Below are 20,226 nucleotides of genomic sequence, written 5' to 3' on the forward strand. Positions count from 1 at the left end.
CCAGTGCGCAAAGGTATTCCGTTAAGGGAACTCAGGGGCTTGCCATGCTTTCATCTGAATCCCTGGCGTGGGGTTTGGGCCGCGCAAGCCCCTGGGAGCATGCAGGGAGAGGTGAGGGTCTGGTGCCCAGCTCCATTTTCCTCCCCGATATTGTTTTCCCTTACTGGCTTTTGCTGGAATCCGGAAGTCAGTTCTGTCCCTGGGCGGGGACAGATACTCGTAACCAATGCCTAAGCAACCACTCACATTTATGTATTTTAATAAAGTTGTGTGAATTGTGATTTATTTGGGGGGTGGCTTGGGGACCTTGACACGCAACAGAGAAAATAGGCCGATTTGGGTCCCAGGTGCTTTCTTATTTATTTCATTTTACAGATTTATAAACCGCACAGCCAGAGCAGCGTGTAATAAGATACCATACAAATTCTAATAGCAACAGAGCCATTTCTACCTGCGTGCCACTAACCCTCCTTCTGCCACCTCCAATTTGAGCACAACATTCATGACCCCCCACAGGGAAATCCCTTCCACATAACCTGCAATTCCACCCCTCTCCCAGCCAGGTGAATGCAGGGTGTGAACATGCGCACTCCATGCACCCCAGTCTCCATGGTGGAGGGGGGCAGGATCCACACTATGCTTTTAAAGCGCAATTTAGCTCACATGGCTTTCTCCCAAAGCATCCTGGGAACAGTAGTTTGTTATGGAAGCTGAGAGGTGTTAGGAGGCCCCTTTTCTCCACACAGAACTACAGTCCCCAAAGTTCCCTGGGAAGAGGGAATGACTGTTAAGCCACTATGAGAACTGCAGCCATGTCAGGGGAATGGAGGATCTCCTAATAACTCTCCGCACCTTAGAAAACTACAGTTCCCACAATGCTTTGAGAGAGCTCATGACTGTGCAAGTGGTATAACAGCACTTACAATGTAAGGTGTGGGTGTGGCCTATGGATGGTATGCCCTCCCCTTTTCATGGTTCTAGTCTGGTGGCCCAAATATGGCTTGCCTAAGTCTCTGGTGGACTACCATATGCAGATGAATTTGGCTTCGAGTCCCTGAAGATGGGGGGGGGGGAATGGAAAGGAAACAAAGAGTCTGCCAAGCTCCAGGAGGCCCACCTCCGCTTCTGCCTTGTTTGCTTATGATTTGTATATAAAACCTTTACACAATATGTTGGCAATAAAAGCAAAATTGGAAACTAATTCATCTCCAGGAGCAAAGCAGAAGGAGTTTAGGGAAGTGGTTGAAGTCTTTTAAGTAATGAGGGAATAAACTGAGAAAAGGGAAAGTTTAAGATGAATTATGTTTGTGCAGGATCCATTTCTCTTCTTCACTGTTTGGTAACAGCAGCATATTCTCACAATGCGCTTGAAAAAAAGTTGTTTTGAAAAGGGAACTGTGTCATCTTATTCAGGAGAGAATTATAAGAATACACCACCACCAAGAAGCTTATGAAACTCTGTCAATCTGAACACATATTAGGATTTGAGATTTGAGAACTGAGGAAACCCTGACATGTGTGTAAAATCCTTCAATTAGCAAAGAATTCTCCAAGCCTTTGTATATACATTTATAAATTGGGAATGTGCCACCTGGGAGAAGCATATATTGCCAGCATTTTGCCATCAACAGGCAACATCTTTTGTAAACCCAGTCTTGTTACTTTTCACCCCTCCATATGAATTTCTCCAACAATTCTGCAATTTCACAGCCAAGAGCCTCTACACCCTACGGAGATTTGAAGAGAAAAGCTAGTTTCCCTTGGAACATTTCATACAAACATAGTATGCACAGCCATTCATTCATCAGCCCTGGCTACAACTGATGTGAAACCAAGGCAATGGAGCTTTAAACCAAATCCTGGGGAGAAGGGAGACAATATTACAAATAGTACAAATGACAAGGAAATTACTGAAACCTGGTGAGGTGAGACTTATGACAGGAATCTTGAAACTGAGGGGTATAGCCTATTCAAAAGAAAAAGATCAAACAGGAAGGGGGGGGAGTAGGAGGAGCATTATATGTAAAGGATGAGTACACTTGTGATGAGGTCCATGACCTGGAGCACAGAAAGCAGATTGAGAGCATATGGGTAAAAATTGTAGGAGAGGGAAGGAACAGCAACCTATGGGTTTCTGATATAGACCTCCAGGCCAGACTGCGTACTTGGATGATGCCTTCCCAGGGCAGATTACCAAACAATAAAGATATAGCAGTCATGGCTGCAACTATCCTGATATCAGTTGCAACTCAAACTCTGCCAAGAATGTAAGGTCCACCAAACTCTTCTCTTTAAAAGAGAATTAGACAAATTCATGGAGGAGGAGAGGGCTATGAATGGCTAGCAGCCATGATGGCTATGAGCCGCCTCCACAGCTGGAGGCAGGAATGTTTTCAGATATCAGTTCCCGGAAACTGCAGTAGGGCAGAGTGCTCTTGTGCTCAGTTCCCGCTTGCCAGATTTCCTTTGAAGCATCTGGGTGGGCTCTGTAAGAAGAGGAATGTTCTTGGATAAGGTGGGTCATTGGGTTGCTCCAACATCTTACATTTGCGCACATACTTTCTGCTTCCGATAAGGTTCCAGGAGACCTTGACGTTCCAATCTGAGTTGCAGAAAAGCAGCCATGTAGCCTGCACAATGCTCTGTGGGGGTTTTATTGTGCAAGTTTTACTCTTGTTCCACTGAGTTGCTGATCAGTAAAAATTAAACCTCACTGGGATCCACTGAATATTTGGGCATTGATCAGGATTTGCCATGGGATGCAATGATATCGATTGCCATCACTGCTGCTATTCTATTCTGTTGCAAGTTGCTTGGAAATCTGTGATAACAAGTGATTAACAAATTATCTATGAAATATACTCAGAGTCGCAAAGTGATTTCATGCTCTTTATTCAGCTCATAGTGGTGAGGAGGAATGAATAAATGTCCCCTCACAGTATCTGCTTTATATACATTATTTACACAATGGGCTGCACATGATTGGCTAATTCTGGAATTCTACTGTAAGCCAATCAGGTTGTGGATTCACTTCTATCTGGAGCAGGATTGGGTGGTTCCTGCCAACCAATCATACTGCTGCATTGTTCTAGGACCAATCAGACTGCTGCATTCTGAATCCTATTGTTCTAGGACCAATCAGACTGCTGCCTTTTGGATCCTATTGTTCTAGGACCAATCAGACTGCTACAGTTTGGATCCTATTCAACTCAGTACATAACACCCCTCCCCTCTAAGTTCCAGTCCTGCCCGGGAGGTCGCATTCATAGTCCTCAAGGTATGCCGGCGGCCTACGTGTGCGTTGTGGCCTGGGGTGTTCCCTGGTCCGGGCTCCGGGTTCTGGCTCGTGTTCCAAGGATGCTGGCTGTGATGCGGCTGTTTGGTCTGGTGCAACCGGCTCGCTCAGTCGTGGTTCTGGTTCCGGTGTCCTTTCGGCCTCACGGGTCCTCTCTGTATTTACTGATTCTGCCTCTCCTGCTGGCCCCTCCTGCTCTATGGGCCTCACTGCCCCGCTGTTCCCTTGGGACTCCTCTGACCTGTCCTCCTCCTGGTTTTCTCCCGGGAATCGTCGCCGTATCTGGTCGCAGTGGCGGCGCCAGCATTGCCCCCCATCCGTTAGCACCTCGTACGACACGGGGCCAGTGACCCTGGTGATTGTGGCGGGTACCCATGCTGGGCCTGCCCCAAAATTCTTTGCGTACACTGGGTCCTGGGCCTCGAAGGTCCGGGGGTTCCTGCCTTCCCCCACCACTACCTCATCCTGAGCTCTATCGGGGTGAAGGCGGTCCAATCTGATTGCAAGGCGCCGACCCATTAGTAGTTCAGCGGGGCTCCGGCCAGTCGTTGAGCTGGGGGTGCTGTGCTGTGCTAGAAGGAATGTGGCAAGGCGGTACTCCCAGTCCCCTTGCGTCATGCGGCGAAGGGTGTCCTTGGTGGTCCGCACCATGCGTTCTGCTTGGCCATTGGTGGCAGGGTGGAACGGCGCCGAACGGATGTGGCGGATGGCGTTCTGCGCTGTGAAGGTTTGGAATTCTCCTGACGTAAATGCAGTCCCGTTGTCTGAGACGAGAGTGTCAGGGAGCCCGTGGGTTGCAAACAGCCTGCGTAGTACCCGGATGGCTGCGGACGTGGAAGTGGACGGTACCAGTGCGACTTCCAGCCATTTGGTGTAGGAGTCCACCACTATGAAGAATGTTTTCCCCTGAAAGGGGCCAGCGAAATCCACATGCAGGCGTGACCATGGTGCTCGGGCGGACTCCCAGGACTGGACTGGGGCCCTTGGGGGATCTGGGCGGGATTCTTGGCAGGCCTGGCAGTGTTTGACCCAGGCCTCTATCTCTCCATCGATCCCCGGCCACCACACATAACTCCTGGCAAGGGCCTTCATTCTTACTACCCCTGGATGTGTCTCGTGTAGGGCTGTGAGGACCCTTTTGCAGAGGGGCTGGGGAACAACGACTCTGCTTCCCCATAACAGGCACCCCTTGTGGGCCGACAGTTCATGTTTGCGGGTTGTGTAGCCGGCGAATTCTGGCCCGGGGCTGCTGCTGGGCCATCCCCTCCACACCCAGTCCAGGACCCGGGAGATGACCCTATCTTTCTTGGAATGGTGTGCAACTTCTTGTGCCTGAATGGGGCGGTCGGGAAGCAGCTCCAGGCTCATAACCTCTTGTGCAGGTGCTGGGTCAGGGCCTGTTTCCGGTAGTGGTAGCCTGCTGAGGGCGTCCGCATGGCCCATCGCCTTCCCAGGTCGGTGAATCAGTGCATACTGGTAGCTGGCAAGGAAAATTGACCACCTGAGGACGCGAGGAGACAGCACTTGGGGGGTCTGCTTTTCGGGGGCAAACAAGCCAAGCAACGGCTTGTGGTCAGTCACCACGGTGAAGGGCCGCCCGTACAAGAAATCATGGAATTTTTTTACTCCCTTTACGATTGCCAGACCCTCCTTGTCGATTTGCGAGTAGTTCCGCTCGGTTGTGTTGAGTGTCTGGGAAAAGTACGCCACCGGTACCTCTCTTCCATCCGGGAGTTGGTGCCCCAGGACAGCTCCAATGCCATAGGGTGAGGCGTCGCATGCTAGCACCACCGGCAGCCTCTCGTCGAAGTGTGCCAAGACCGAGTTTGAGACAAGCAAGTCCTTGACTGCCTGGAATGCGGCCTCCTGGCGCTGGCCCCACACCCAAGGGGCCCGCTTGTCCAGGAGTCTGTGTAGGGGCTCCGCTACCGCCGCCTTGTGGGGAAGGAAGGAATGGTAAAAGTTCAATAGTCCCAAGAAGGCCTGAAGTTCAGTCTTGCTCTTGGGCGCTGGGGCATCACAAATGGCCCGTACCTTGTCCCCAGTCGGGTGGACCCCTTCTGCGTCCACCATAAATCCCAGAAAGTCCACCTGAGGCACTCCTAGTAGACATTTTTCCCGCTTCACCTTGAGACCCGCCGTCTGGAAACGGTGCAGAACGGTGCGGAGGCGGTCCTCAAACTCCTCTGGTGTGGGGCCGGCAATCAACACATCATCGAAGAAGGGGGTGACGCCAGGAATCCCTTTAAGGAGAGAGTCCATTATATTCTGGAATATGCCTGGTGCCACGCTGACACCGAATTGCAGCCGCTTTACCCTGAACGCTCCTCTGTGCGTCACAATCGTCTGTGCCTCTGCTGTGCCCTCATCTACTGGCAGCTGTTGATATGCTTGGGCCAAGTCCAGCTTGCCAAAAATTTTCGACCCAGCCAGGGTGGCAAGGACATGGCTGACCACTGGCACTGGGTATGCGTGGGCCGTGAGGGCCTTGTTTATGGTACATTTGTAGTCTGCGCAGATGCGGACCGAACCATTAGGCTTGACGGGTGTGACGATTGGGGTTTCCCAGGGAGCATTAGGCACCGGCTCCAGCACTCCTTGCTCTACGAGTCGGTCCAATTCCTCGTCTATACGGGGTTTCAAGGCGAACGGGACCCGGCGGGCCTTGAGCCTGACCGGTCGTACTGCGGGGTCAAGCTGTAGCGCAATGGGGGGGCCCGTATACTGTCCCAATTTCCCATCGAAAACCCCTGGAAATTCCTTGCATATGGCGTCCACGTCCACTTGTAAGCTAGTGTGGTTCACCCCGGTGACAGCTAGCCCCAGTGGTCCAAACCATGCCAATCCCAGTAAGCTAATGTAGGGGCCCTTGACCACAAGCAAGTCCAGTTGCCGCGTCCGCCCTCGGTATTGCACCCTGAAGGTCCCCACCCCCATTGTGGGGACCTTACGTTTCTGGAAGTCCCGGAGGGTGAATGGGGCCGGCCTGAGTTTGGGACCCCCAGTGGGACACAGTTTCCTTAAGGTCCTTGCCGAGATTATGGATAGAGTTGAACCCGTGTCAAGCTCCATGCGGCATGGGGCCCCCTCTATCTGTACCTCTACATAAATTTTCTCTACGTTGGGGTGGGGCAACTGGTATACCTGGAAGTCCGTGAGCTCCGTCGAGTTGCCTTGGTGCGTTGGGCCCCGGGACCTGGGGCTCTTGGATTGGTCATCTGATGCCTGGTGTCGGGTGGGCCGAGCCCGACACACCCGGGCGATGTGTCCCGATTTTCTGCACTGCCTGCACTCTGCGTTGCGGAAACGGCAGGTCCTCCTCTCGTGACTCTCCCCGCAGCTTGCGCAGTTCCCTCCTTCTCGTCGAGGCAGCTGTGGTCTGTGCGCTGCTTGAGTGCGCTGCTGTACTCGGTGCACCTCCTCCCTGTCAGATCCTGAGTCGTCGGTGAGGTCTTCATGGTGGACCCTCGGTTGGGATGGCAGGCTCGGCCGTGCCTCTTGGGTCGACCTCTCGGCAGCTTCTGTTGCCAGGGCCTCCTCCAGAGCGACCTGGAACGTTAGGTCCTTCTTAGCGTAGAGGCGTCGTTGCAGCTTCTCATCCTTTAGGCCACCGACGAGGCGGTCACGAAGCATGTTCTCCAGCTCTGAGAAGTTGCAGAACCGGGCGGCTTGGCGGAGAGAGGTCACAAACCCAGTTATGGTTTCCCCAGGGGCTTGCCGCTTTGCGTAGAAGGCATTTCGACGAGCCACCACTGAGGGCTGCGGCGAAAAGTGCCCCTTCAGCTGTTCCATTATTGTTTTGTATGGAACAGTAGCGACGTCTTCAGGCGCAAGGAGAGCCCGGGCGATTTCAAACGTCTCCTCTCCGCAGACGCTGAAGAATATCGCCCTCTTCTTGGCGTCTTCTTCGTCGGTGACCCCTTTGGCTTCTAGGAGGAAGGTGAAACGGGAGGCGTACGCTTCCCAGTCTCCAGATGCTGGGTTGAATGGCGAGAAGCTGCTGTTGGCTGCCATTCTGAGTTCCTTGTGCCCCGGAGCTGAAGCCTGGATACACGGTGCGAGGCAGCGGTGCGGCAGTTGGCGGTGCTGCGGTGCTGTGTGTGGCAGTCAGCTCAGCGGGATCCCACCCTCGTCGCCAGTGAAATATACTCAGAGTCGCAAAGTGATTTCATGCTCTTTATTCAGCTCATAGTGGTGAGGAGGAATGAATAAATGTCCCCTCACAGTATCTGCTTTATATACATTATTTACACAATGGGCTGCACATGATTGGCTAATTCTGGAATTCTACTGTAAGCCAATCAGGTTGTGGATTCACTTCTATCTGGAGCAGGATTGGGTGGTTCCTGCCAACCAATCATACTGCTGCATTGTTCTAGGACCAATCAGACTGCTGCATTCTGAATCCTATTGTTCTAGGACCAATCAGACTGCTGCCTTTTGGATCCTATTGTTCTAGGACCAATCAGACTGCTACAGTTTGGATCCTATTCAACTCAGTACATAACAATCTATATCTATAATATTAACATTATTGGTCATTTTGAGCCTAATTTCAGTAAGATTGAAGTGCAGAGAAGATAGCACTCTATGAGTGCCATATGTGTGAGGTTCTGTTGTGTTTTTGTATTTTCTGTTGGAGTGGCTGGGGCAACCCAGTTGGATGGATGGGGGGGGGGGAACCCATAGTATTAGTTCACAGACCCAACATTATCAATCCATGCAATACATCATTAGCAAGCAAAAAACACAAAGCTAATGCTAGGCTGCATTAATAGAAGTATACTGTCCTGATCAAGGGAAGCAATAGTCCTGCCTTGGTCTGACCACACCTGCAGTCCTCTGGGCACAGCAATTTAAGGAAGATGTTGACAAGATGGGTGCAGAGAAGGGCAACTAAGATGATTAAGGTTGTGGAAACCAAGCCTTATTAGGAATGGTTGAGGGAGTTGGGTATGTTTAGCCTGGATAAGAAGAGACTGAGAGGAGATATGAGAGCCATCTTCCAATATCTCAATGGCCATCACATGGAAGATGGAGAAAGCTTGTTTTCACTTGCTTCGGAGGGTGGGACTCGTACCAATGGATTCAAGTTACAAGAAAGGAGATTCAGGCTAAATGTCTGAAATAACTTTCTGACAGTAAGAGCTGTAGAACAGATTCCCTTGGGAGGTGATGGACTTGGAGGTTTATAAGGAGAGGTTGGATGGCCATCTATCAAGTATGGTAACTGCTATGTGCTCTATGTGAGGCTATCTTTGATGATGGTCTGGAAGCTAAAGTTAGTGCAATATGTAGCTGCTAGTCTGTTGGCCACTTCAGCTCCTTAAGGTCATATTATACCAGTCCTGAGAGAATGGCACTGGCTACCAACTGGATACTGAGCCAGTTTAAGTGACTGTCAATACTTACAAAGCTTGGGCCCTATATCAAGTTCTGGCCACTACAGTTTAAGGAGGAGACTGAGAAGCTGGAACATATGCAGAGGGGGATGGCGACCAAGGTGATCAAGGGTCTGGAAACAAAACCTTATGAGGAACAGTTGAAGGAGTTGGAGATGTTTAGCCTGGAGAAGAGAAGACTGGGAGTTGATATGATAGCCCTCTTCAAATACCTGAAGGGCTGTCCATGGAAGATGGAGCAAGTTTTGTCTTGTTCCAGAGGGTAGGACCCAAACCAATGTATTCAAATGACAAAGAAAGGAGATTCTGACTAAACATCAGGAAGAACTTTATGATTGTGAGAGCTGTTCAAAAATGGAATGGACTCCTTTGGAAGGTGTTGGACTCCCCTCCCCCAAACATATTTTTATTGAAACTTTTGCATAAAGACAAAGTACACAGAACAAATGAAAACTTTTTAGACACATCATTCAATAAAAGGTTATTTAAAAGCATCTGTTATTCTTCCTAGCCAGAAATGAGGTATAAGATCATGGAAAAGGGTAAGGGGAAAGGAGAGTGGAAGAGGAGGGGGAAAGAATAAGACTTATTGAGAATAAGTCCCCTCGAAAACTATGCATGAGTTGTAGGAGGATCCAGATCTTACTATTTATTTATAAAGTCATTAAAAGGTTGCCAACTCGCAAAGGATAGATCTTTTTTGTCATGCCTTGCATAACCCGGGCATGCTGGGACAGTTTCTCCTATAAAGCTTTGTGCCATAGTTCATCAATCTATTTGTGGTGTGGAAAATGCACAACATCCTTCCAGTGACTCCAATCTAGCTGTTGCCAAAAGGAAAGCTAGCAATGTTTTAGTGTGAATGGAAATGTAGACAATATTTATTATTGCCAATAGTGCTGTGGTGGGACATGGCAAGATATCTTAACCAGAAATAGAACATAAGGCACCAAGTAATAGAATCATAGAAGGGGCCACAAGAGCCATCTAGTCCACCCCTGCAATGCGGAATCTTTTTCCCAACGTGGGGCTCAAACTCACCACCCTGAGACCAAGACTCATGTTCTACCAATTGAGCTATCCCAGCAATCAAGTACCTTGTTCCAGAAGTGGCTGAGTGCTTAACCACTCCACCACATGTCGATAGAAGTGCCAGTTTCTGAGCAGCCTTACCAACATAAGAGGGAGTCAGATTGATGCTATGCAGGCAAGCAGGTGTCCAGTGCAAGTGAAACAGGATTCATAAAGTTGCTTCTTGAGTGTTTGTCAAAATGGATTTCAACAGTGGGTTTTTGTCCAAAGCCTGTCCGACATCTACTCCCCTATTTGAGTGGTGAGGTTGGTTTCCCACTGGGATCAAGGAGTTGTGGACAACCCCTTCTTTAGGACAAATAGGAGTTTATAAATTTGGGAAGCCATCCCTTTGTAGGCCAGGGTGGATCAGGTGCAGTGGTGTTCATACGTGGCCTGAGATCGCAGAAGTTGCGCTTGGCTGTAGAGTTTGCATGCAGATGAATGTGTTTGTAAATCCTGCAGCCATGGGTAGGAGATGCCTTCTAATCTGACTGCTAGTGCCTCTTTTCTGATGGGTCTGCCTCTAGGAAGAAGATTGTGAAATCTGAATACCCCTTTCACTTCCCAGTCTGCAGGTGCTTATCCTCTTGTTGAAAGTTGAGGAAAGGAAGAGCCAAAGGAGGAAGGGGTGCAAGAGGGGCTTATCATTTCCAGATTGAGAAAGTGAGTCTTAAGAACAGATTTTTAATTTTATTGACTGCATTCCAGGACATAGGCAAGAAAGGAAGGCCTCATATCGTCAGTGGTTTTGGTGATGACTCCATTCTTACCCAGGGCATGTCCAAACTGCTGGTGGAGCCTTGTTATTATTCATTTTAGTTGAAAAGCATCAAAATAAAATGGTCTATAGAGGGTATTTTTGGCCAATCTGTTGTGCTTACCTTTTTTTGGTGTAGCATTCTATGGTGTGTTGCTGCTTCTTTAGAGTCTTGGTGGGTTTGTCTATTGGCAGAACTTGGGATAGAAATGGAAAGCAAGGTAAGGTGGCCATTCTGAGGGCAGTAATACAACTGAGTCGTGAAAGGCCTGTTTGTTTCCACCTGCAAATAGGTCAGATTGCAGTTTGGAAGCAAGGCTGGTGCCATTTCTTTTTGTACAGTTGCATTTGGTTTCTTGCTTCTCCAGGGATACTGAAAGTCATTATCGTGGATTTGAAATTATTTTATTTGATTCCTGCTGCTGCATGAAACTGCTTTAAGATGTATTGGAGTGCTGCTATCGCTCAGTTAAGACTTGTTGTCATTATTATTACCTCAGCTGAAAACAGATTGATAGTATGTGAGTCTTTTCCTGATGGTGCGCCTTGAACGTTGTGATTTCTGATCTTGTTTGCCAGGGTTTCAATCGCTAGAGCAAACAATGGGGGGCGGATTCAGCAGGTAAACATGTCAAATGCCTCATTTGTAGTTGGATTGCCAGTGATCTGGGTCTCTTCATTTAGGGTTTGGGCTGATTTGTATATGTGTGGTCTACAAAGTGGAGCATTTCCCCCCTCCAAATTTCATTTTGTTTCACAAAGATTTCATAAAGCAGCGTCCAACTCTGCCTAAGGCCTTGAATGGATCCAAGGAAATGAAGGCTGCCTGAATTTTGCTTGAGGAAATTTTACAAGTGGCTTTCAAGGCTTGGTGTCTAGAGTAGGATATGTGTTGCTTTGGAATAAATCCTGTTTGATGGGGAGATGTCAACATGCATATCAACACATTCAACGTCTTTACCATTACTGCTGACAATATTTTTGCATTTGAGAAGTAAGATCCTAAAAGAGCTGAGTCTTTATCCGGTTTGCATACAACCGCTATCTTGGAGAGTCCCCAGGATGCAAGAATAGCTCCACCTTCAAGCATATTGCTAAAAGGTTTAGTGAGCCATGGAGCAAGTTCATTTTTAATACTTTTTGTAGAATGTGGCACCCAGAGGCGTAGAAAGGTCTGGTGGTACCCGGTGCAGAAAATTTATTTTCTCTCACACACACCCCATTAAAAGAAGGAAAAATAAGATACTTACAGTTGCAAGTGTTATTTTTTGGTTTATTTACTTAACATTGTGAGCATAAGCACTTAAAACTCCCCCTGCAACTTTGTTCTCACACCCCACCTCTCCTCCTGTGTGTTCCAGGGTTTGGGTCCTGAGTTGAGGGAGCTTTTGCTTCTCTCCTTCCCTCCCTCCTCTGCTTGTTTGCTTGCCTGCCTCCTTCCCATCCTCTCCCTGCCTGCCTGCCTGCCTGCCTGCCTGCCTGCCTCCTTCAGCAGCCCAGGAGCGTGGGGCAATGGCACGCCACCCATCCGTGACTCCCAAGCCTCCCCCGAGCTGTCAAAATGAAGGGGGAAGGCCATTGGCAAAGCGGCACAGCTCCCCCCTTCCCCCGATGGCTCGGGGTAGACTTGGGAGTCACAGGCAGGTGGCGCACCAAATGTCACCCCCCTCAGTGATTACACCCGGGGTGGCACGTCCCCAGCACACACCCCTTCCTACACCTCTGGTGGCACTGAATCCATCAAGAGCTGGGGATTTCCCATTTTTAGTGTTTTGCTAATGGAGAATACCTCCGATTCTTGTATTGGACTATTGAGAAATTACCCTTGATTTGGTGTAAGCCTGCCTATCAAAGATGATGTTATAAAGTTCTCCATTATTTGCATGTCAGAATTACTTGGGAAGTATAAGTCAGAAGAGAAAGTGCTGAAGTCCTTATTAATGTCCTATCGAGTATTTCACCTGCTTCTGTCCATATTGAGGCAACTGAGTTCAAAGGCTGGTAACTTGAGGCCCTTATCTCCAAATTCATAGTATTTGCCTTACATTTAGTCTTTGCCGCATTAATGTTGCTTTTTCCCAGCAATTGCCATTCATGGTTTTTTTAGACTGAAGAAGGTGGCATGCTTTACCCCACCCCCACCCCCGCTTGTTCATTTATATTCTCTTTCAAGATGTCTGATCTGTTGTTCCTGTTGCCATGTTAGGGATATCCTGGTTTTCCAGATCTTGCTGGTTTCCACAATGCAATGGCTTCTCAGTACCACCTTCACAGCATCCCAGAGGGTTCATGGCTCCCTGCCTGAAGTGTTATTGCTTTCTTAATATTGTTCTATTGTTCCTTTCAGGTTTGATGCAGCCAGCACTTGGGTGAAAGTTTCATTGGCGAGTAATGCAGAAAGCTTTTGTCCGTGCAATGTCTGTACTGACTGGTGCGTGGTCTGAGACAGTTGCTATTCCATTTTCCTGCCGCTCTGACTTTTTGCATGAGTCCTGAAGAAATCAATATATAATCATAATGGGAATAAATAAAGCAGTGTGGGAAAAAGCTGAAGTCCCTCGTGCAGGTGTCACCATAATCCCACCAGATCATGAGCCTCTATTATTCACACTGCTTTAGTGCCTGGGCTATTGTCTGAGTTGCACTGTGGCTCTTGTCCATAGAGTTATTGAGGCAGATGCCCCCCCCCCCCATATTATGGAGGCTTTTGCAAAATCCTTGAGATTGTTCAGTGTGAATTTTAAGAATGTTGATTGATTGGTGCATACAAAGCTCCCCGAGTGTATAGTTCTCTGTGAAGCGTCCCCTTTACAAAACATCCATTTTACAAAGGGGAATCTGCCATTAAGATCTGTGATGGTATACTGCATTACAAAGGGACTTTTCTGGGTAATAATAACTGCTACCCCTCTTGCTTTTGATGTGCCAGTTCCACCTATTTGTGATTCTAGCCGCCTTCCCTTGAGATTCTATACCCATAATTTTTCTTTTGCTCAGTTTCCTGAAGAAACATGGTTTCCGGTTATTATTATTTTGAGAACACTTAACCAGGCTTCCAAGCTCTTTTACATTCAATGTCAGTACCTTAATTGAGCCACTAGATGGAGCTCTTGTGCTTGAAATACTCATTTAGCCAGAAAAATGTGTGATGCAATAGGTGGAAAGATAGAAAAAAAGGAGTTTGAAAAGCGTAGAAACTTGAAACAGTAACTACAAATTGAACAGAACATTAAACTGCCCCCTTCAGTCAGGAAGTTCCTCCATTACTGATGGAGTTTGGAGCAATTCTGAGAGTTGCTGCTTTTCAGGGGAAAATTTGGGGGGCCAGTGGGGAGCCTGTTTCTGAGCAGAGTCTGCTCTCTCCCCACGGCTTGTAGTTGTGATTGCAACCATCCACCTTGCTGAGAAAAACTCCACTTAAGATTTAATAGTAATGGTAATGAGAAACACTTACATTTTGCTTTCAATCTGTTTCACTTGAAGACATTTCAGGGCTTGGGCTACTGGCTGGTCGCTTGTTTCTCACTGTGCATCAAGCAGCACCTTGCCCCGTGGGCTGAGCATCCAAGTATGGATTAAGTGGTTGGGGGGGGGGGATACTAAGCTTTTGGAAGTGTTGCTCCATTTGTGTTGTATCTGCTGCAGAAAACATCTTTCCATTATGCTGGACTAGCGGTCCAAAGGGGAATCCCCAGCAATACAGCACTCCCTTTTCTTGCTGAGCCTGATTCCCCTTCATTCCTGAGGACTGATCATGCTGCCTGGGGGCTGATGGGAGTTAGAGGCCAAAAACAGCAGCATGGTCACAACTCTGAGTCATCCAATGAACCTGAGTGTTGGAGGGTTCAGAACAGACAAAAGTAATTCTTCATACAGCACAACATTAAATATGACACCCCCCCAAACTTGGATGGCTTTAAAAGACAAATTCATGGAGGATGAAGACTTATCAATGGCTACGAGCCACAATGACTACGTATCTTGTGCCTCCACTGTCAGAGGGAGCCATGCTTCTGAGCACCAGTTGCTGGAAACGCAGGAGGGGAGAGTTCTGCTGCTCTCGGGTCCTGCTTGCAGGCTTCCCATCTGCTTGGCCATTTGGAGAACAGGATGCTGGACAAAGTGGGCCTTCAGCCTAATCCAGCATCCAAGCTCTTCTCAGGATGGGATTTGGAGTCCAAAGACACACGGAAGAACTGCTGCAGATGGACAGCATAATACTACTACAGTGGTACCTCAGGTTACAGACGCTTCAGGTTACAGACTCCGCTAACCCAGAAATAGTACCTTGGGTTAAGAACTTTGCTTCAGGATGAGAACAGAAATTGTGTGGCAGCGGGAGGCCCCATTAACTAAAGTGGTACCTCAGGTTAAGAACAGTTTCAGGTTAAGAACAGACCTCCAGAAAGAATTAAGTTCTTAACCTGAGGTACCACTGTACGAAGAATTTCAAGCTGGGGCCAAGCATAACAACTACAGCAACTCAGCATCACTAAAGGGGAAGGAAAGAAAAGAAATGAATTCATTTTACCTTTCTACAACTTCTTGGCCATTCCAGCAATGGGTATTATTCTGTGCAGTGGAGCTGTGGCTGCAGATGTAGTGTGGCAAACTGCTGTAGAAACCACTGTGGGCTCTCAGTTTTGTGATAAGTTCCCTGAAACAAAGTAGAGATGCCAAAAATGAAACTAAAGGCTTAAACAAGTAATACTATTGTTTTAAACTAGTTTGCAAACCAGTCTTGAATCACAACAGAAAGCATTTAGCAGACACAAACATAGAATGAGTTAATATGCTTGTCCTCCAGTGGTTGGTTCCTTGGGTTAGCATGGTGATTTAAGTGGTGTCCAGTCTCTGTGTGGCTTACTGGGCTGAAATCCTACAGAGATGCTTTGGGGATTCCTCCTGCAACAACTTTGACCAATATTTAAACATGACATTGTAATGTTTTCCTCTGCCGCTGGTGCTGCTGGAGGATTGCAACAGTTTTGGCTTCTGCAATAGGCAGAATACACAGAAAAGCAGCATTAAGCACATGTTGCTGTTGTTTAGTCGTGTCCGACTCTTCGTGACCCCATGGACCAGAGCACGCCAAGCACTCCTGTCTTCCACTGCCTCCCGCAGTTTGGTCAGACTCATGTTTGTAGCTTCGAGAACACTGTCCAGCCATCTCATCCTCTGTCGTCCCCTTCTCCTTGTGCCCTCCATCTTTCCCAACATCAGGGTCTTTTCCAGGGAGTCTTCTCTTCTCATGAGGTGGCCAAAGTATTGGAGCCTCAGCTTCAGGATCTTCCAGTGAGCACTCAGTGCTGATTTCCTTAAGAATGGATAGGTTTGATCTTCTTGCAGTTCATGGGACTCTCAAGAGTCTCCTCCAGCACCATAATTCAAAAGCATCCATTCTTCGGTGACCAGCCTTCTTTATGGTCCAGCTCTCACTTCCATACATCACTACTAAGAAAACCATAGCTTTTGCTATACGGACCTTTGTTGGCAAGGTGATGTCTCTACTTTTTAAGATGCTGTCTAGGTTTGCCATCGCCTTTCTCCCAAGGAGCAGGCGTATTTTAATTTCGTGACTGCTGTCACCATCTGCAGTGATCATGGAGCCCAAGAAAGTAAAATCTCTCACTGCCTCCATTTCTTCCCCTTCTATTTGCCAGGAGGTGATGGGACCAGTGGCCATGATCTTCGTTTTTTTGATGTTGACCTTCAGACCATATTTTGCGCTCTCCTCTTTCACCCTCATTAAAAGGTTCTTTAATTCCTCCTCACTTTCTGCCATCAAGGTTGCGTTATCTGCATATCGGAGGTTGTTGATATTTCTTCCGGCAATCTTAATTCCGGCTTGGGATTCATCCAGCCCAGCCTTTCGCATGAAGAAATCAACTACAGAAAAAGTAGCTAAGCTTCCCTGTTGCAGCAGAACCCACACAGCGCCCCACAGCGCCCCACAGCCCAACACATTTGTGGTGGTGCACACAGCCTGCTCATAAAGCTGCTACCTTATCCCAGCTGGTGCTATTTGTGCATCCAGACCAGAACGATCTGCTTTTGGACAGAGGCTGCCCTCCTGGTTCTGGGATGCGGCTCCTTCCCTTCCCCAACACCCGGATCTATCTCAGTGTGGATGCTGCCAGGGAAGGAGCCTGCATGTGGAACGCGCTATCTGCCCCAGGGGTGGGCAGAAGATTTATAACCTTCCAAGACGATCCTATAATTTTGTAACTATTCAATAATACTGATTAGGGATGCACTGAGATGATCCAATACAGATCTCTATGTGTTGCCTTTGAGCTGGACCAACTGCTTCCTCTCTCTCTCTCTCTCTCTCTCTCTCTGTGTGTGTGTGTGTGTGTGTGTGTGTGTGTGTGTGCATGCACGCAGAGGCAAATGATTTTGCTTGCTCCAATGTCTTCTTTTGCAGTGACTTCAATTGGGTTTTCCTTGAACTTCCAGGGTTTGTAACTGAACTTGCACACCTTTCTCTGGAAATTGAAGCCCCTTCTCTTTTCAGTGTCCTGAAATCTTCAGCTGTGAAGCATATGGAAGAAACTGCTTCTAAGTGTTCTTCCCACGCACCTTCTCCAGAGTGACCCTCAAAGCCCATGCTCCATGGCCGACTCACCTCCTTTCCCCTTGATGGGTTGCAATCTGCACAAAGGGTGAGCTGTCTTCTTCTTGGGGCTGAAAAGCTCCCCTTTCCTGCTGACTAGGTGGCTCCGGGATGCTGGAGTTCAGGGACTCTGCTACACAAACAGTGATGGATCTTCCACCCTGGCCACCACAGCAGTGTCACGATCTACTGAAAGATCTCTAGGTGCTTTGCACTGCATCAGAAAGGGCTCCTGCCCCCCAACTATTTAATGATCAGAAATCAAGTTGCCCATTGAAACATTCTCTGCCCTGGCTGGCTGCTTATTTGTCAAAGGCTTAAGCATCCTCCCCTATGGCCACACCACCTTGAACTTGCCCAATTTTGGAAGATGGGGGGAGGATTTCCACACAGTGCAGCTTCACCCAGCGCGGCTGAATTGTAGAGTTTAAAAAATGCACCTGCCACAATTACTTGCTTTGTAGAGTTCCCAAAAGCAAAAGAAAAGGAGGAGGACTCTCTTCACTCATGGACTTTCTGGTGACATGCATAAACTATGGCTGCTGCTTGATTCCTGGTATTTTCAGCTATTTGTTTAAAGAGACAGCTTGAGGCAGTATATACCCTTCAGGCTGAAGGAAACTCTTAGGCAGATTAGTTGTAAGCTGTGAAGCACCCAGCTGGGGGCAGCCTTAACAAACACAAACCTTTGCAATGCTACCAGTGGGAGTTCTCATCTCTCTCTCTCTCTCTCTCTCAATTTGTTTCCCCCTCTTTAAATAAGCCACCCAGGTCCCCCCCATAATCAGATTCTGGCAGACTGCACACAGACTTTGCAATAAAAAAAGCCACAGAGAGAAAATGAAATATGGATCTATTATTTTTATGTTTATTTCCCCCCTCTGTACTGATGAGGAGTAAGGCAACCCATTCATTGAGGATAATGCGAGGAGCTGCTACACATCTCCAGCAGTAAACAAAATTCAGTTAATGAGTGGCATTCAAGTTTTCATTAGTTTTCCTGAGTATAATGCTATCGCTTTTCTAATCTGAGTGTAATGCTTGTGCCTTCATCTTCATCTGTCACTGGGAGACTATAAACTGAAAGTGACCCAGAGGGGAATGTGGCTCTCTGCTTAAGAGCCCCTTTCAAACAGCAGAGGAAATGGTTTGCTTTTGGTCCTTGTGGGTCCTTGTAATCTGCCACTATGCAACTGACGAGATCTAAGATCACTTCAGGGTGACTTGTCCGCAACACCAACAGGAACATTGCACAAAACTTGTAACAGGCTGGGTTTGCACCATGGCTTCTCTGGAACAGAACTCAGGAGAAATCCAAAGATTTTCCACAAGAGATGCTGCAAGGATAAGGGGAGGGGGAACTATCTCACATATTTGATGCCATTTCTAATGTTACGGAACAGTCTTTTAAGTTGGATCCAGTGTTAACACTTTTGTCATTGGACATTAATATCAATTCAGTTCTGCAGCACAGGGAGCTGGTTGGCTTCCTACGGTCTGCTGCCCACTTGGTGATAGTGCAACAACGGAACTCTAAAACCAAGTTACTATTCAGTGCTCAGAATGCCTTATGTGACAAGGAAGACTTGTAAGAGGCTCCTCAGAATAAGATGGTTTTGCTGGAGTCTGGCTTCTCTTTCTTTCACACATCAATGCAAGAGGGAACACTCTGCCTCCACCTGCTACCCAAGCTTGGACGTGGACAGGATATGTTAAAAGTTAGTAAATCTAAGGATTTTGCATGTGATTGTTACAGTGTGGGCTGGACCTTAAAGGCACAGAAAATAAGACTTGTAACTGGACCAGTGCTTTCTTGTTTACCTGGTTGTACTCATGATGAAACTTTTTTTTTTCCTGCTGAAAGAACTATGCACACAGTCCAGAGCTCCTTACATGAAGGAGGGGGGGATAAAAATATAATACGTACATATTGAAAATAAATGGGAATCTTACGAAGATGGCTGGCATTGGCTTTCTCACCTCCTTCTAGTGGACAGAGTTTCTTTGTGTTCCACAGGAGCAACCCGCGTCATCTTCTCCTCAACGAAAAGGTCCTCAGGATACCAAGCTGACCGGGAATGCCTCTTCTGAGAAAGGCTGCATAACTTGCCAATCTGAAAAAAATAACAAAACCAAAGAACCATGAACCTCTCTCCCTCCCTGATATAGTTGCTGAAATGCTAGTAATTGTCAGGGCTGGTTCAGCTGCATAGAGACTCAGAGACAAGCAATAAAGTTGATTATTTGTTCAAGGAAACAGAATACAGAGAAACCCATAGGCAATACTGTCTCCCAGTAAAGCAGTTGCCAGAACTGATGATCTGTGCCTCCCACTTCCCTCTACATCTCCTGGGCCAGATGTTTCCTCCTTGAACTCCATCAGGGAGAGGTCCCCTGTGCTCTTTGTTCTCCTAGATGCAAGGTCCTCCCTGCCCATGGAGACAAGGGAGGAGGGGAGCTGGATACATTAGGACCCACAGGCTCCTTGTGAAGCTGCTGCAGCCTCTGTCCCCTCCTGCACCTCAGCTGCCTGTCCTAGAGTGCTTTCTGCCTCATCTTCCTCTCTCTTACTCAAGCCTGTTGCTTGTTCAGCATTCAACCATTCTGCCCCCGCTTCATCCTCTGACCTGTCTTCCGCATCCCACCACCATCTCCCTGGCTCTGAGCCTTCCTGTTCTGGGGTGGCCCTTGGGGGTTCTCTAGCTGGAACCTCCCACCCCTCCTCATCCTCCAGCCAGTCCCTGACAGCAACACTGGACACTGCCTTATATGGTCTATTGGTCCACCTAGCTTGTTAAGGTCTACAAAGGCTCTCCAGAGTTTCAGGCAAGAGTCTGCAGCTGCCATTGGGGATTGAACCAGGAACCTTCTGCATGCAGAGCAGGTGGTCCTCCACAGAGCCCCACCCCTCTTTGCACATGCCAGATCATTTTAAGCCAACACCCTTTGAAACTGCAGGCCATTTTTTCATGGTTTCCTTTTAACATGACCAAAGGAGCAGAATGTGAATTTGTCTCATGTGACCAAAGCTGCAGAACAATCTAATTAAGGATGTTTTTAGCTTAAAACATTCTCATACGTT

The 20,226-nt window shown here is 47.9% G+C and overlaps 1 protein-coding gene across 3 annotated transcripts in view; it reads right to left on the reverse strand.

Moving 5' to 3' along the window:
* Positions 1-20,226, reverse strand: part of GPC3 (glypican 3) — a 293,898-nt gene that overhangs the window by 114,860 nt on the left and 158,812 nt on the right. For all 3 annotated transcript variants that reach the window (XM_080990368.1, XM_080990367.1, XM_080990366.1), the window contains 2 exons: positions 19,125-19,258; positions 15,060-15,185 (listed from right to left, as the gene is read on the reverse strand). In XM_080990368.1, coding sequence (XP_080846494.1) covers positions 15,060-15,185; positions 19,125-19,258 — 260 coding nt within the window. The remainder of the gene's footprint in view (positions 1-15,059; positions 15,186-19,124; positions 19,259-20,226) is intronic.

Source organism: Podarcis pityusensis (genome assembly GCF_964106645.2).
Source record: "Podarcis pityusensis genome assembly, chromosome: Z".
NCBI classification, from domain to species: Eukaryota; Metazoa; Chordata; class Lepidosauria; order Squamata; family Lacertidae; genus Podarcis; species Podarcis pityusensis.